Source organism: Gossypium hirsutum, chromosome D02 (genome assembly GCF_007990345.1).
Source record: "Gossypium hirsutum isolate 1008001.06 chromosome D02, Gossypium_hirsutum_v2.1, whole genome shotgun sequence".
In the NCBI taxonomy this organism is placed as follows: Eukaryota; Viridiplantae; Streptophyta; class Magnoliopsida; order Malvales; family Malvaceae; genus Gossypium; species Gossypium hirsutum.
Genome location: NC_053438.1, coordinates 24,114,199 through 24,131,186, shown reverse-complemented (window position 1 = coordinate 24,131,186; position 16,988 = coordinate 24,114,199). Strand labels below are relative to the sequence as shown.

The 16,988-nt window shown below is 31.8% G+C and overlaps 1 protein-coding gene across 2 annotated transcripts; it reads left to right on the top strand.

Annotated features, from left to right (window-relative positions):
- The first annotated feature begins 449 nt into the window (after positions 1–449).
- Positions 450–4,319, top strand: LOC107908088 (probable serine/threonine-protein kinase PIX13). Of its 2 annotated transcripts, none has more exons than XM_041088683.1 (6): positions 450–801; positions 888–1,255; positions 2,033–2,168; positions 2,269–2,408; positions 2,983–3,106; positions 3,626–4,319. In XM_041088683.1, the coding sequence occupies exons 1-6, from the start codon at positions 747–749 to the stop codon at positions 4,072–4,074; spliced, it is 1,272 nt and encodes a 423-aa protein (XP_040944617.1). In that variant the 5' UTR covers positions 450–746; the 3' UTR covers positions 4,075–4,319. The 2 variants fall into 2 exon arrangements, with proteins under 2 accessions (XP_040944617.1, XP_040944618.1); XM_041088684.1 differs by having other exon boundaries at positions 510–801; positions 891–1,255.
- The last annotated feature ends 12,669 nt before the right edge of the window (positions 4,320–16,988 follow it).

Here is a 16,988-nt window from a genome sequence, read left to right as displayed (position 1 = left end):
GTGACACTCTACATGTATTTTATAATAATAATTAATTGATTCTTTTTTAAAATTAAAAATATTAAAAAATATTTTTTTAGAATTTTCATACTTTTTAAATAATTTAATAATTTTTATAATATTTTTAGATTTTTTAAAAAATTAATTAATTATTGAGATGACATCTATGTGTATGCCAATTAAGCAAAGTTAATAGACATTAACTTTTCTATCTATTTTAAAATAATTTGATAAGTAATATTAATTTAAAAATTAAATAAAATGTTAAAATAAATTATTATGGCTTAGAAATTTTGTTTTGGTTTTTGAGCTGGAATTCTGATTTGTAAATTTGTAAGGATAAAACGAAAATCTGAAATTTATATTAATTAAAGACTAATTTTTTATCACTCCAATTGTGATGAAGTCTTGTTGATAAATTCTTTATTAAATGGTAAGCAAATTGAAGAAAAGAGTGTAAAATGGGAGGTTGAAATGAGAAATAAGTGACAGAAACAAGAGGAGGATTTGATTAGTATATAAAACCAAGGAAAAAGTCCAAACAAACACCAAGTCTCCATTATCCCGTTCTCCTCCACATCCCATCTACTTGGTTGCTTCGCCCCTCGTTCTTCTCTTCTTCCTCGAACCTCAAGAAAGCTTTTCTTTTTTCTTTTAAAGTCAATAATCCTTTTGACTTGCTATATCTATTCAATCCCAAAGAAAAGATATCGAAATTGCAAAAAGAAAACAAGTTATCAGACCATATGGGGAACTGCTTTGGTACTCAAGTTGATCATCATAGCCAGCCACCCACCCCAGGTACGTACAAACAAACTTGCCTTGGATTTTCCGACAGCAGCAACCACCCCAACCAAACCAATTCATATGATTGAACACACATGCAGAAGATACGAAGAAGCTAAAGGACAGCAGCAACCAACATGGAGTGGTGCCACCTACAGGAAACAAAGAAAGCGGTGGCGGTGAAGGGAACGAAACAAGCAGTGGAAGAAGCAAGGAGGGCGAAGGAGGAGGAGTTCCGGCCAGTGGAAAGATTGTGAGCACCACCTTGAAAATATTCACTTTGGCAGAACTTAAGGCAGCCACCAGAAATTTCAGACCTGATACGGTGCTGGGTGAGGGAGGTTTCGGTAGAGTGTTTAAAGGTTGGGTTGATGATAAAACCTATGCTCCTTCTAAAGTCGGAGTTGGCATCGCTGTTGCCGTCAAGAAATCTAATCCCGATAGCTCTCAAGGCTTGCAAGAATGGCAGGTATTTTACTTTTTTATTTTATTTTATTTCTTATTTCCCATTCATTCTTACAAACATTTATCAACCATGTTAATTTCATTTTAGGACTCTTATTAAATTCATTTTTATCTTTACTTTTAGTACTTTTAAAAAAAATAAATTTATTTTATTCTTAAGTTCGTGTATAATCAGAATAGTCATTATATGATTGAATGAAGAGGCGTATTTGATAATGTAAACACCAGCCAGCAGAATTATTTTGTTTTCCGAAATATACGGCGCGTGTTATTTTATGTATACTTTTCTATGCTTTTTATAATTTGGCCTCATTTTCCATGAGATAGTTGGAATTTTATTACTGTATGTTCATGCAGGTTTAACACAATTGATTTATATTTTATGTATTCCCAGGTTCTCATTGTCTACTTATTTATCAATGTTAGGTTTAGTTGGAGTATTTTTTTTTCTTTTACACGGCAATAAATCAATTCAACTACTAATATTTAGTCCACTCTTATAACTTATTTTTAGTTTTGAAACTTTTTTGAAACTTTTTTATTATTTAATTTTAAGTTTAAATTTGTAGAAACTTTTTTTTATTTTACATCTAATTATTATAATATAGATAAAATTTTTCCTCATATTATTACATTAGTGATAAATGAGTAGTAAAACTACATCAAATTATGCACTGAAATTTGCATTTTTATGTAAAGAAATGATTTTCAAGAATGGTTGCATATGATATGAATGCTTTGAGATTAAGTTGATTTAGGGAATAATATTGTGTGAGAACAGGCGGAAGTTAAATTCTTGGGCAAGTTCTGCCATCCAAATCTGGTAAAGCTGTTGGGATACTGTTGGGAGGAAAATCAGTTCCTCCTTGTCTACGAATACATGCAAAAGGGAAGCCTGGAAAACCATCTCTTTAGATGTAAGTAATTAAGGAAAAACACACATTGATCTATCATATTCATTAAACATGCTATTTTTCGAGAAGATTAAAGCTTATTTTATATGTAAACTCAATGCAGTAGGCGGAGCAGAGCCTCTTACATGGGAAACGCGGCTTAAAATAGCCATTGGGGCCGCCCAAGGCTTGGCTTTTTTGCATACATCAGAGAAGAGTGTAATCTACAGGGACTTTAAAGCCTCCAATATTTTGCTAGATGGGGTAAATTTAAAGCCACTCTCTCTTTCTCTCTCTTTCTTTTACATAATCACTTAATTTTTTAACTTTATAAAAAAATTCATTTAATTTTTGTTTTTTATACTTTAAATTTATATTATTTATTAAATCATTTCAAAATAAATGAAAAAATAATGTTTATTAAACTTTACTGATGTAACATATACATGGATTATCATGTAGATGTCATATTAAAAATTAATTAATTTTTTAAAATTTTAAAAGAATTATAAAAATATATTTTTAAATATCTTTAATATTTAAAATTTTATTAATTGTTAAAGTAATATACACTAATACGTCACCACACCAATAAAATTAATAATTATTAACTTTTCAATCCATTTTAAAATAAGTTAGACAAATAATAAAAATTTAAGAAAAATTTAAGAGCTATGAAAAATTAGATAAAACTTAAAATAATTGTATTTTTTATAAAATTAGGGAAAAAAATATTATTACATTGTTTTGGGGGGCGGGTGGGGTTTGCTTTAGCTTTCTCATATTACGATAGTGCTAATAATTTAGCTATTAAACAAGTTGATTGACCGCTTTTCAGGCCTACAATGCGAAACTTTCAGACTTCGGGTTGGCAAAATTGGGTCCTATAAATGGCAATTCGCATGTCACCACACGTGTTATGGGCACTTATGGTTATGCTGCTCCTGAATATGTTGCCACAGGTAAATTTACCAATCTTTCGCCCACATATAGCATATTTAGAATGAATTCAAAGGTGGGGTAAAGAGAAGGGTTAATATATACCATGTAATTCTAATTAGTAATTTGTTTCTATTTGGTATTTAAATTTTGTTTTTGTACTTAATTGATATCTAATTTTAGAAATCGTAAGTTGATATGGTATTCTTTTTTAAGTATGTGACTAATATCGTTAAAACATGTTAACGTGGTATGAACAATTAATAGAATAGTGACACGTGGTGGCTTCATATTTTGATACATGATAAAAATATGAGGCCGTCTTGTGTCATCATACTATTAGTCATCAATATCACATTAGCACTATGCCAGTTTTTAACGATGTTAATTGGGTACTTAAAAGAAGTACTAAATTGACTTACAATTTAATGTTTAGGTATGAATTAAATTAAAAAAATTAAATACCAAATATAGATATTTCCGTATATACTATCCCTTCAAAAAAATAACGAAGACTGACAAAACATAACAAAATTTTATAGGCCATTTGTATGTTAAAAGTGATGTATATGGGTTTGGAGTTGTGCTGTTGGAGATGTTAACAGGCCTAAGGGCCCTGGATACAAATCGTCCCAGTGGTGAGCACAATTTGGTGGAATGGGCCAAACATTCACTGACTGAGAAGAGAAAGCTCAAGAAAATAATGGACCCAAGGCTAGAAGAACAATACCCAATCAAAGCTGCATTGCAAGCCGGTGAGCTTATTTTAAAGTGTCTGGAAGCTGATCCGAGAAACCGTCCATCCATGGAAGAGGTGTTGGAGACGTTACAAAAGATAAATGCAATCGATGAACAACCTAAAGAGAGTAAAGCTACCAAATCTAAGCTAAAGGTTAACAATCATCGGTCTCCAGTGCATTCTAAGCAAGGTGGTACCGGCAGTCGGAACACAAATAATCATCGCCACTCTACAGCTAGGTCGCATAGATAATTAGCATTCCAGAGATGTGCATGTAACGCATTGTAATAATGATTGCTGCTGCTATTAGCAAGCAGCTTAATTTCATAGAATTCAGTTCCAATATATATATGTAACTATTTTTTGGGCTCGTATATAGGCAAGCAACGGATATGTGACATACAATTCCACTACAGGCGTTACTTGAGGCCAAGTTTTATGTCAAAGTGAAGCGCATGTATTATTGTTAACCATAATAGAAAATATTTGTGTTTTTATCTTTTTTACGCGGTGGCATACATTTCTCTCTTTTACTACGAATTGAGAACAAAGCCGCTGACTGAGAGTGAGAGAAAATATTTGCCCACCCCGGTTAATGCTTTCCCTGCTTGCTTGGCTTCATGCTTTATTGTAATTTGTAATTTGTAATATATATTGAATGGCATGGTTATAAAGAGTGACGTAAATTCGATTATAACACCATATCTTATCTCGTACAATACTTAATATGGCAAAAACACTAGACAATTGTTTATGCAATAAGATGACAACCACCTAAATCTACAAGCTTACATCCAAAGAATAGTGGTATTGCAACTATTTTCTAAGTGGAGGAGAGTTGTAACAGCCCGCCTGTCGAAGCCTTGGTATCTAGTTATTGTTTGGTGTGTCTTGGTAAAAACAAATGTAAATATGAGTAAGTAAAGTGTTTATTTTGACTAAGTATAGGATTCTTTGTATGCGTCACTTGGCGAACTCTTAGCTTTGGCATAGACTTGTGATTTGGAGAATTCTTCTGTTAACTGTATGCCACCCAAATGCTTTGACGAACTCGTTTGGTTTGCAATTGAATAGATTTGTTTATTATTTTAGTAAAGAAATTTAGTTAGTTAAGTTGAGACTTAGTTAGAATGGAACTAAGCTACTATAGATGAAAAGACTTAAATTGTGATAAGCGCATTTAATCATGGGAATTAAGAATGTTAGTGGAATTATCTGATTTTCCACTAAACTTTGTCTTCATGCTTAAGTATATAAGGATAACAGTGCCTTCACCGAAAATCTTTACGTTTTCTTTGTATTCATCTTCCTCATTGATTCTCTTTGCACTTTCTAAAAACTTAAGTCTAGAAAACCTCTCCAAAGTTGGGTTCGTTGTAGACAGCTAACTTACACATTTGTTTAGCTCACTAGTAATTATTGATGAACCCCAGGTTATTTTTGAAGTTATTTACGGATTTTTGGTTTTACATGCATAAGTATTAGATTGGTGTGTAAAGAAGGAAACTTTCTGGTTTTGGGTTCAAAGTTGATGTTTTTTAAATGCATGTTTAGATTTGACAAAGTAGTGATCTAACATGTAGAATTATCCCTATTTTTAGCTCAAGAATCTACTGAAGATTAAAGTGATAAAGGCAAGGACCTGCTATATAGACTTTGCTATATTTCTGGTGAGTTCCTTCTTACTTACATGTGTTGTGGTTTTCTTTTTCTTATAGTTATATAATGTAAGTATTTTTTCTCTATAAAGTGTGTATAATGTAAGTGTGTGAATAAGGGTTGTCCAGAGCTAATAGTTTGAGTCCAGTATATTTGGGATAAGAAGAATGGGTCATTTCCATGTTAAGCCACTATCATCTGCCTCTGATATGAATGATTTGATATGATCTGATACGTGGAGATGAAGTTGATATATCTTTGTGTAGCCTCAAATACGGCAGATATATTGCAAATCGAATTGGTAGATCACGATAGAACATGCTATTAAATGATTCTAATAAGGGAGCTATAAGGGGAGAATGTATATGAATGAATCAAAATTACATTATATGTATCTAACTCTGAATTATGGCTACGTGGCTAACATGAAAATGGGATGTCTGAGTTATGTTATGTTGGCATATAACATTCGCCCATATTATATGCCTTCGGCGTACTGAGTCTGTCTGAATCTTGTATACGCTATTGGGCATACTATGTGATAATATAAGAAGTCCATTTGAAAGATTCGATTGTGCAGTCAATATTCTTATGTAAGGTCTTTTTGGAACTCACAAAGTTCTTTTGAACTTAGCCCGTTACCCTTTTCCTTCTCAGGCCTACTAAGTGAAGGAATACTTTCTGAAGGACTATGCCAGATGACATCTATTGTTATGAGATAACTGTTTATTTGTATTATGTATGACAAATGGGGGTGATGTCTAGTTGTATTTTAAAAATGATATGTACCTAAGACTTCTATTGGTAAATTATGATTTAATGAAGTTTCATTAAAGTTTATAGAATGGTTTTAAAGTATTATATTTTGTTTGATGAAAAATATCTCACTGAAATTTATATGCCATTTGGCTTATACTTATTTTTCGTGTTTTATTAAAGGTTTCATTTAAACACTGTAGTCTCACAAAGTTTACACCAGAAACAGTTTTAAAGATAGATGATTTCTAAGTTGTGATACATCATACTTGGATTCTTGTAAGAGATCGTGTTTGGCGTGTTACACACCTTTTGTATTCTTTTTCCATATGACTTTTGTTTCTTACACAAAATGATTTTAAATGCCTCAAATAAGCTTATAAAAGTTGGAATGAAATGTATAAAGTGAAATTAGCATTGAATTGACTTAATGTTCAAATGTGGCATCCATTGCTTTGGTTACCAATAAAACCCAAGTAAGGGGTGTTACAACATCTTACAACATCTTTTTCTTTGGCAATATTCGCAAACTTTAGATTGACTTATTTTATATTAGAATTCTACTCACTCAAGGATTTGTTTACAATACAAACCGTATTAAAATTTTCTAGCATGATGTCGCAACTTTCATTAATATCAGGAGCATCATCATCATGATTGCTAGTTGCATCTAATGTTGTGGTTGTTGTTGTGGTCACAAAAGAAGAAATTGTTAGAAAAAACGGGTTTCAAAACAAGATATTAGTTGTGATATCTAAATTAATAAACACTTAATCAAAATTTTCGATTCATTTAGGATGAGCACTTTGACCGAGTAGTCTTCTTCACTATCCTCAAGCTCACATCTGTCGAGTGTGGTCTTGCTTCAAATTAGAAAAATTTTCACAAAAACACCAATGGGATAATTCTATAATTTCTCTAAACTTTTGGGTCAAGTTATAAATCAGAAAAATATCTTTAGAAATTTTCTGAAATAATATCTTCAGAGAATTTTCTCTCGACAACTTTCTCTTGAATTCAAGTGTGTGTAAATAATGACATAGGACTCTCTTTATATAGGGAGAGTTTACAGAGTTCAGCTATGATTAAATTTAATATTAAATCTTATTAAAATAATAGAATGTTTATCTACAAGATAAACATTAAATTTAATTTAATATTAAAATAATCACTTTAATATTAAACTATTAAAATAATATTATTTTTTGAATACTTAATCTTAAATCAAATTCTCTGGTAGAGTCTTAATATGAGTGTAAGTCTTCCACTACTCAACCATCGATAACCAACCGTCGCCGGCCACTTGGACACCGCCGTTACAGCCATCGACACCGTTGTATCCGCTGATACAGGTGCAACACCCTTATGACACCCCAAGCTGGTTTGGCTGCTACCGGTTCAGTTTTGGTCAATGACAACCTGACACGTCCGGTTTAGCCACTGATTGGATTGTTGGCCCGATTTCACATACCGGGACTGATTTGACCAGTTTTTGGGTCTTGGTCTCAGTTTTTGGGCTCCCAGACCCAATTTACGATCTCATGTCCAATTTTCAAGTTTAATTACTCATTGGGCCAATTGTCTGACTTGAAAATTAACTTCCAAAAATATTATATCAACTTTAATTGATTTCATTAATTTAATTTTACTTGATCAAAATTAATTTTTCAAAAATCACTTAGATTTTTCAAATTTACTTTTCAAGAAAATTCTTTAATCAAATATCTAGTTGAACAATTCTCATAACCACCTAATTTAATTCCACATCGAATAAATTGACTCAATTAAATTATTTCTTACATCGTAGAATTTTCTTTTGATTGCAATTATGTCTAGAAGCATCGTTCCAATAACTCGCAATTACTTAATAATGGAGTCCATTCACAAGAAGTACCATGATTGAAAACTCCTTACTGTATACTCTTTACGAAAGAAATTCATCCAACTGTTTTGTCAAATGACCTCGTCATGTGTGTGTTATCCTCATATGATATCATTGATTCCTTTGATTTAAATCCGTTCACTTGATACAATCCTATTTTATCTCATTGTCACCATTGTGTCTTCTTAATGATTAATATGATCACTATCAACAAATGACTGTGATAAATTACTCGTTCGAGAAAAAGCAACCCGTGACCACGTTCCATATTTGTCAATCTAGACAATGCCAATGAGAGTTTATCATTAACTCCTTAATTCATCTATGAATTACATTGTTGCAAGTAAAGCCATGATATACACAAGTCATGTACCCAACATACCGGCTATGGGCTCAATCATCATTAGAGCATAAGCCTCCACTTAAATTAAATCACATGAGTTGCATACGCATGGATAGTGACTAACTTAGGATTTAGGTGAATCACACCATGAAAGTCACAAGTGAATTAATTTACAAATAGATTCAGAAATAGTTCATCTTGGGTCCTATCCAATGCATCATTCTACCAATGAATACATTTATGCCTCTACTCGTGGAGTTAACTACTATGATAGCCAAGACTACTCATCTCCCCAATTGGAATTGTAGACGACATAATAATCCTTCTTAGTATTTGAATCAAATGCTCACATTGATTCTTTTACGGGATTACGGACTATTTAGATTACCTACTGAAGTAAGTTGTCTTTTTCACAATGCAAACGTTCTTTACAATGTCACTTATCTTCAATTTGAACTTTAGACAATCAATAAGCTAATATTTGTTTGTCACAATTTCGCTATGCATGCAAAATATAAAAGATATAAATACAAAAGACATAATAGTGAAATGTGAAATTAACTTTATTTATTTATTTATTGTTCAAATAAATAGAAAATAATTACATATTTACTATAATATGGGCACATTTCCCAATAGAAACAACTTTCAATTTTGTATAGAAAGCAACATTTTTGTAAATTCATTATCATCAAACTCTTCAACCTTTGAATCTTGTTGAAACACATCAAAACGATCGAAATACATCAAAATTGTAACACCCTTCACCCGTATTCGTCGCTGAAATTGGGTTGCAGGATGCTACAATAATTTATAGAACATAAACATGCAATTTCCATTTCAAGATTGTTTTAAACAATCATTAAATATCAATCATTCAATTAAAACATGTTATACATGAAAAATCGGGTTTAAATCAAGCTTACGAAAACTCTAAAAACAATTCAAAGTAAAAAAGTACTAATTTGAAACTTTACATAAAGGTGAGACAAAAATACAAAGTAGGTGTCACACAACTGTGTGACCAAGCCATCTGAAAAGCTGAGGCCATGCGACAATGGTTCACATGGTCGTGCCTTCAAGCTGTGTACAAGATTGATGCTGTGTAATGTTGAGTTACATGGCCGTGTACCTATACTGTATAACTCATTGAGATCATATTTACCAATCACCTACCATATCATAGAGAGAACAAGGTCGTTCTATAGGAAAAATTGGGTTTTGAAAAACTCTACGGAAAATAAACTTAGGGGAAACAGAGTTTTAATTTTTTTTCCAAAACAAGATCTTGGTTATGATATCCAAAGTAACAAGCACTTAACCAAAATTGTACCTTTTTGATTCATCTAGGAAGAGTGCTTCAATCGAGTAGTCTTCTCTGCTATACTCAAGCTCATGTCTGCAGAACGTGGGCTCACTTCAAATCAGAAATTTTTTTCACAAAAATTACAAGTGGGGTAATTTCCCAATTTCTCTAAAATTTTAGGTCAAGTTGTAAATCGAAAAAATATCTTTAGAAATATTCTGAAATAATCTCTTCAAAAAAAAATTTTCTCTACAACTTTCTTTCGAATTCAAGTGTGTGAAAAATAATGACTCAAGACTCTTTATATAGGAAGAGTTTAGAGAGTTCAATTATAATTGAACTTAAACTTAATCACTTTAATCTTAAATTAATATAATATTTATCAAGATAAATATTAGATTAAATTTAATATTAATTTTTATTAAAATAATAGAATTCTTATATACAAGATAAACATTAAATTTAATTTAATATTAAGATCATCACTTTAATATTAAATTAATAAAATACTATTAAGATAAGTATTTAATTTAATTTAATATTAAATTATTAAAAAATATTTTTTTGGAATAGTTAATCTAAAATCAAATTCTCTGGTAGAGTCCAGTAGAAGTGTAAATCTTCCACTACTAAAGCATCGAAGACCAACTATCGCCAACCATCGGGATGTTGCCGTGTTCGGTGATGCAGGTGAGACACCCTTATGGCACCCAAGCCGATTCGATCCAAGTCAATGACGACCCGACCGGTCCAGTCTAGCCACTAGTTGGACCGTCGACCTAGTTTTACATACTGGGCTCGGTTTGACTAATTTTTGGGTCTAGGTCTCAGTTTTTAGGCTTTCGAGCCCAATTTATGATCTCAGGTCCAATTCTCAAATTCAATTACCCATTAGGCCAATTGTCTAACTTGAAAATTAATTTCGAAAAATATCATATTAATTTTAATTAATTTGATTAATTTATTTTTACTTGATTAAAATTAATTGTCCTAAAAATTACTTAGATTTTCCAAATTAATTTTTGAAAAAAAGTTCTTTAATCAAATTCTCTAGTTGAATAATTCTCACGACCACCTAATTTAATTCCACATCGAATTAATCGACTCAATCAAATTATTCCCAAAGTCATAGAATTTTCTTCTGATTCAAATGCAGTCCGATCGAGCTTTTTTTGAGCTAGCAAAGGGACCAACCTGACAAATACAATTAGGCTCTAATGATTGCAATTATGTCTAGAAGCATCATTCAGATAATTCACAATTACTTAATCATGGAGTTAGAAGTACCATGGTAGAAAACTCCTTATTGCATAATCTTTACGAAAATAATTAATCCAACTATTTTGTCCAATAACCTCATCATGTGTGTGTTATCCTCATATGATATCATTGATTCCTTTGACTTAAATCCGTTCACTCAATATAATCCTATTTTATCTCATTGTCACCATTGTGTCTTCTTAATGATTAATATGATCACTGTCAACAAACGACTATGATAAATTACTTGTTCAAGAATAAGCAACCTGTGGCCATGTTCCATATTTATCAATCCACACAATGCCAATGAAAGGATATCATTAACTCTTTAATTCAATTATGATTTCCACTATCGCTAGTAAAGTCATGCCATACACAAGTTATGTACCCAACATGGCTCGATCATCTTTAGAGCATAAGCCTCCACTTATATCAAAGCACATGAGTTGCATATGCATGGTCAGTGACTAACTTTTAATTTAGGTAAATCACACCATGAACGTCACAAATGAATTAATTCACAAATGGATTCATAATTAATTCATCTTGAGTTCAGTCTAATGTATCATTCTATCAATGAATACATTTATGTCTCTACCCGTGGAGTCAACTGCTCTAATACCCAAGACCAGCCATCTCCCTTATTAGAATTGTAGACAACATAATAATCATTCTCAGTATTTAAATCAAATGCTTACTTCGATTTTTTTACGAGATTACAGACTTATTTAGATTAACTACTAAAGTAAATTATCTTTCTCGCAATATAAACGTTCTTACAATGCCACTTATCTTCAGTTTGAACTTAGACAATCAATGAGCTAATATTTGCTTGACACAATTTCGCTATGCATGCAAAATATAAAAAATAGAAATACAAAAGGCATAATAGTGAAATCTGAAATTAATTTTATTCATTTATTAATCATTCAAATAAATAGGAAGTAATTACATGTTTACTACAATATGGACACATTTCTCAACAATCTCTCACTTGCCCTAGTGAAGTAAATGTGTCATGTTTCGCATTCTCATATCCTCGACGTGTTTGTTAAAACTCCTAGTTACAAGAGTCTTAGTAAATGGATCAAAAAGGTTATCTTCAAAAGCTACTTTCATCACATCTACAATTCGTTTGTCTACTACCTCTCATATCAAGTGATACTTCCGATCAATGTGTTTTGTCTTCTTGTGACTTCTCATTTCCTTAGTATTAGCTATTGCAGCACTGTTATCACAATATAGTGTTATATTTTTTCCATACCAGGAATAACTTCAAGACCAATTAAGAACTTTCAAAGCCATATTGCTTCTTTCGTTGCCTCAGAAACAACCACATACTCGACCTCCATAGTAGAGTTAGCAGTGCAATTTTTTTACAGTTCTCCATATTATGGCTCCACGACCTAGAACAAATAAATTTCTCGACATCAATTTCCTCAAATCTTTACTAGTTTGGAAGTTTTAGTTTGTGAATCCAACAAAAGTAAAGTTCTCCCCAAAATACACAAGCATATAATCCCTGATTCTTTTAAGATACCTTAATATATGCTTTCAAGCTTGCCAATGCTTGAGTCCTGGATTCACCTAATATCGACTAACCTTTCCTACTACAAAACATATATTCAGACGTGTGCAAAGCATCGCAAACATAAGGCTTCCAACTGCCGAGACATATGGAACCTTACTCATATGTTCTCTTTCTTCCGTTGTCTTAGGATAGTCATCTAAAGAAAGATGAAAACTTGATGCAACCGACTGAATGTCTGGCTTAGCATCAGTCATTACAAAAAGTTCCAGTACTTTATTGATGAATAAAGCTTGAGATAGAGTTATCATTTTATTCTTTCGATCCCTAAGGGTTCAAATTCTAAAAATATAACTAGCTTCACCCAAGTCCTTCATGCTAAACTATTGAGCTAACCAAAGTTTAACCGATGACAATTCTCTTACATCATTTTCGATAAGTAGAATATCATCGAAATACAAAACGAGAAAGACCACCTTTTTTTCATATATACGCTTATAACCACAAGGTTCATGTAACAACCTATTTTCAGTTGTATAGAAAATACTGGTTTCGGGGCCATCAAATTCGATGAGTAAGTTCGTAAATATTACTATTTAATATTTACGAGTCAAATTTAATTTTAAAAATAGTTTTGATTTGATAATTTATGTTATTTAAGCGATTTATTAAGTTCAAGTGGTAAGACCCTAAGGTCAAGTGGTTTTAGAAAATGAGGTATCGGGACCTTGTTTCTATAAATCAAGCCGTAAATATTTTTATAAATATTTACAGAGCTTTATTAAGGTTTTATTAAAGTTTTATTAAGAAATTTTAATGTTTTGATAGTTAATTAAGCAAAAAGGACTAAATCATAAAAAGTATAAAAATTGAATTCTACTAATTAAAAATGTTTAATTGCTATGGAAACTTAAATTCATGGACTAATATGGTAAATATACCATATTTATATGAGTGGGCGGTTGGCTTTGTCTTGTTATGAATATATATATGTTTTATTAATTAAAATAAAACAAATTATAAGGTAAAAAAATAAAACAAAAGAAATCATCTTTCTCCTTTTAATGTTTTGCCGAAATTAAGAAAGAAGAAAACTCCATGGAAGCTTCAAGCTTTGGCCATGTTTCATTTGAAGCATTTAAGTCTTTTTTAGCCTTGTTTCTAATAATTTTTATGTTTTCGAGATCGTTGCAACTAGGTCCAACTAGTCCGTACCTTCGATTTTGAAATTGTTAAAGATTTTGAATGTTTCCATTGATGAATATAGTGATTTGTGATCTTAAATAATGAATTTGAAATATTAGTTGTTATATAAAAGTATTTTTTTAAGTGATTTTTGATGAATTTATCGATTAGGGACTAAATTGTTAAGACAATAAAAGTACAAGGATTTGATGTAAAATTATTGTAAAAAATGGGCTGAAATGGAGGCTATGAATATTTGACTAGTGTAAAATTTCAATAAAGATGGTTAATTTGCATGTTTTAGGCTTAGGGACTAAATTGAATAAAAGTAAAATTTTAGGGGAAATTTTGTAAAAATGTCAAAAAGACTAAATTGCATAAATACATTGTTTTACTGTCTAAATTAATAGATTGAATAAATTATTAATTTAGATCAAGATTGAGTGAAAAATCGAGGAGAATGGAAAATTACCAAAATGCCCCTAAACTTGTCATTTCTGCAATTTAGCCAGGTAAGTTCAAAACGTGGTTAGTTCAATTAACTACTGTTTCAAGAAATTATTACCTATTTGTGCATATATGTGAATCAAATTTGTCAGCTTGAAGGAAACGAATAATACCATGGTTGGACCATGGCAATGTTTACATAAGACCATAGCTAGACTATGTCATTCTAATTGTAAGACCATAACTAGGTTATGGCACTATGAGCGTAAGACCATGGCAAGGCCATGGCAGTGCACATGTAAGACCATAGTTGGACTATGGCACAATATGAAATGTGTACCGAGGTTTCAATAGTCTTTACAGTGTTCATCGAATATGAAAAGGGATGGTTTTAACCATTGATTAAAGAAAATGGATGGTTTCGGGCATCGTTTATCACACTTGTGTGAGCTCCAGTAAGGGTTCTGATTGACTTCACTACGAAAAATATGGAAAGGTATGATGTACCAATGATCAATGTATGAACATTCATGATTATGAAATGTATGATTTAAGTGACGCTATGTTTATGTATCATATCTTACCATGTCATGATATTGCTAAGTTATGTGTTTAATCACTAGCTTGTGACTATGGTAAATGTAATGTTCATGTCTTTTGTGTTATGAAAATGAAATGGTAAGTGTTCAATATGAACCAAGACATGTGTATATAGAACTTATTGAAATGATGATACATGAAAAAAAAAACATGATATGTTATGAAGGATGATAAATCCAATTGGATCATGCTCAAGTATAATGGTTATCTATGTTAAGTTGACATGAATTATATTCAATTATGCTAACATGTGTTGTTGTTGGTGCTTAGGCTTGTGCCAAGTTTATGATTGAGTTATATCATGTTTAATCTTAATGAAATACATTGAAACAGTAAGTGCTCAATTGGTAACGTGCTTATGTCCATGAAAAGGTGGAATAAATCAAGTATGTAATTTCTTATGCAATGGATGATTATGTAGTTGATTCCAAAAGAACTATGTTTAAATACACTATTTTGTATTCATGGTTGATATTATGCATATATCTTGTGTGTTATGCATATGAAACGAGTGAGAAAAGGTAATGAAACGGTAAAGTCATAGTTGAAACGAAATTTAATGAAAAGGGAGTAATTAGTTTGAATGATGTACTATATGTGAGAAATTTACGTATGCTACGGATGAATATACCTATATCATGGATAAATACACTAAGTTTGGAATTGATAATGTTGTTTAGGCTTATGATAAGCATTGGGAACGGAATGAAAATAAAGTAGATTGAAAAGTGTTGTAATATCCCTAACCCGTATCCGTTACCGGAATAGGGTTACAGAGCATTATCGGAGATTTCAATTCAAAACAATAAAAAATTTAAAACATTTAATTCAAATTGTTAATCATAGAAAAACCAATCAAAGACATACATATTTTCCCTTATTCGAGCCCTCGAGACCTTAAAAACACATTAGAAACAAGTCGAGACTAAATCAGAAACATATAGAATTTTTCAGAAAAAAATGGAAACTTTCAACTGTAGGGGTGTGAACCACACAGCTGAGACACACGCCCGTGTCTCAGGACATGTGGGAATTTGAAGTAAGGACACACGGCCGTGTCCCAGCCCGTGTCTATGCTCGTGTAACTCTCTGACTTGGGTCACACAGCCAAGCCACACGCCCGTGTGCCAAGCTGTGTGCTAGGCCGTGTAATTGCTTGACTTGTAACCCTTTGAAAGCTACAGGGGACACACGGCCGTATTGCAGGGTCGTGTTCACATATGGCTGAGACACACGCCCGTGTCTCTGGCCGTGTGGACGAAAAATTGGCCATTTTCAAGCCATTTTTCTCACCCATTTTAAGACATACCTACAAAAAATTTACCACATATACATGAGCCTTTGAGTTACACTTAAAACATGCATAACTAAGCTAAATCAATATAACATATATTCATACAACCAATATGCCCAAAGGGCATCTCAATCACAAATCCAACATGTACCTAATGGTTGCATAAATTAAGCACAAAACATCTAATTTTTAACTAAAGTCATACCAACAATTACCTCCATGTTCACATATTTTAGTCACACTCATTATACCAATTTGGCCATTCAATATCCATTAACAAAGCATTAACACAAATAGCAATGTATATAACAACTACAACTAATAAACCAAAATAACCACATTCAAACATATCTAAGAACAACACATAGCATACATTTTAACTACCATTCCATCTTCCACCATTCAAGCACAAAATACATGTATATGCTAACATAACAACTTAATTCATCAAACATTGAAACCATTCACAAGAATTTTCCTTCATAACGTTATATCAAGTCAAAAGATTTATATATACAAACCTAGAAAATAAAGTATCTAAGCACATAACTTAGTAGTTCATCATTGTACCAAAAACAACTAGACACACACACATATATACATTTATAGCCACATATACATGTCACAACCCTAAAGAGTTCAAAAGCTACTAACTATGATGCATAGTGTGAGCCGAAGATTTGATGCATCCAAAGTCAGCAAAAGTGATCTACAAATGGACACACTAACACGTATAAGCTTATGAGGCTCAGTAAGAACATAGCTAATTAATTAACTTAACATTATTTGAATAAAACACTTATTTTACGTGATTGAAGTTATTAAAATATAATCAAGGGCACGTAAGTGCAAATCAGGGGTATAGAAGTACAACAGGAGCACGTATGTGCATTCAGGGGTACTGAA

Excerpts from the sequence above, each read along its gene's own strand:
- LOC107908088 (XM_041088683.1), top strand. The coding sequence starts at position 747 with ATGGGGAACTGCTTTGGTACTCAAGTTGATCATCATAGCCAGCCACCC. Across the intron at positions 2,169-2,268 it reads GGAAAACCATCTCTTTAGAT|TAGGCGGAGCAGAGCCTCTT; the intron begins GTAAGTAATTAA and ends AACTCAATGCAG. Across the intron at positions 3,107-3,625 it reads TCCTGAATATGTTGCCACAG|GCCATTTGTATGTTAAAAGT; the intron begins GTAAATTTACCA and ends AAAATTTTATAG.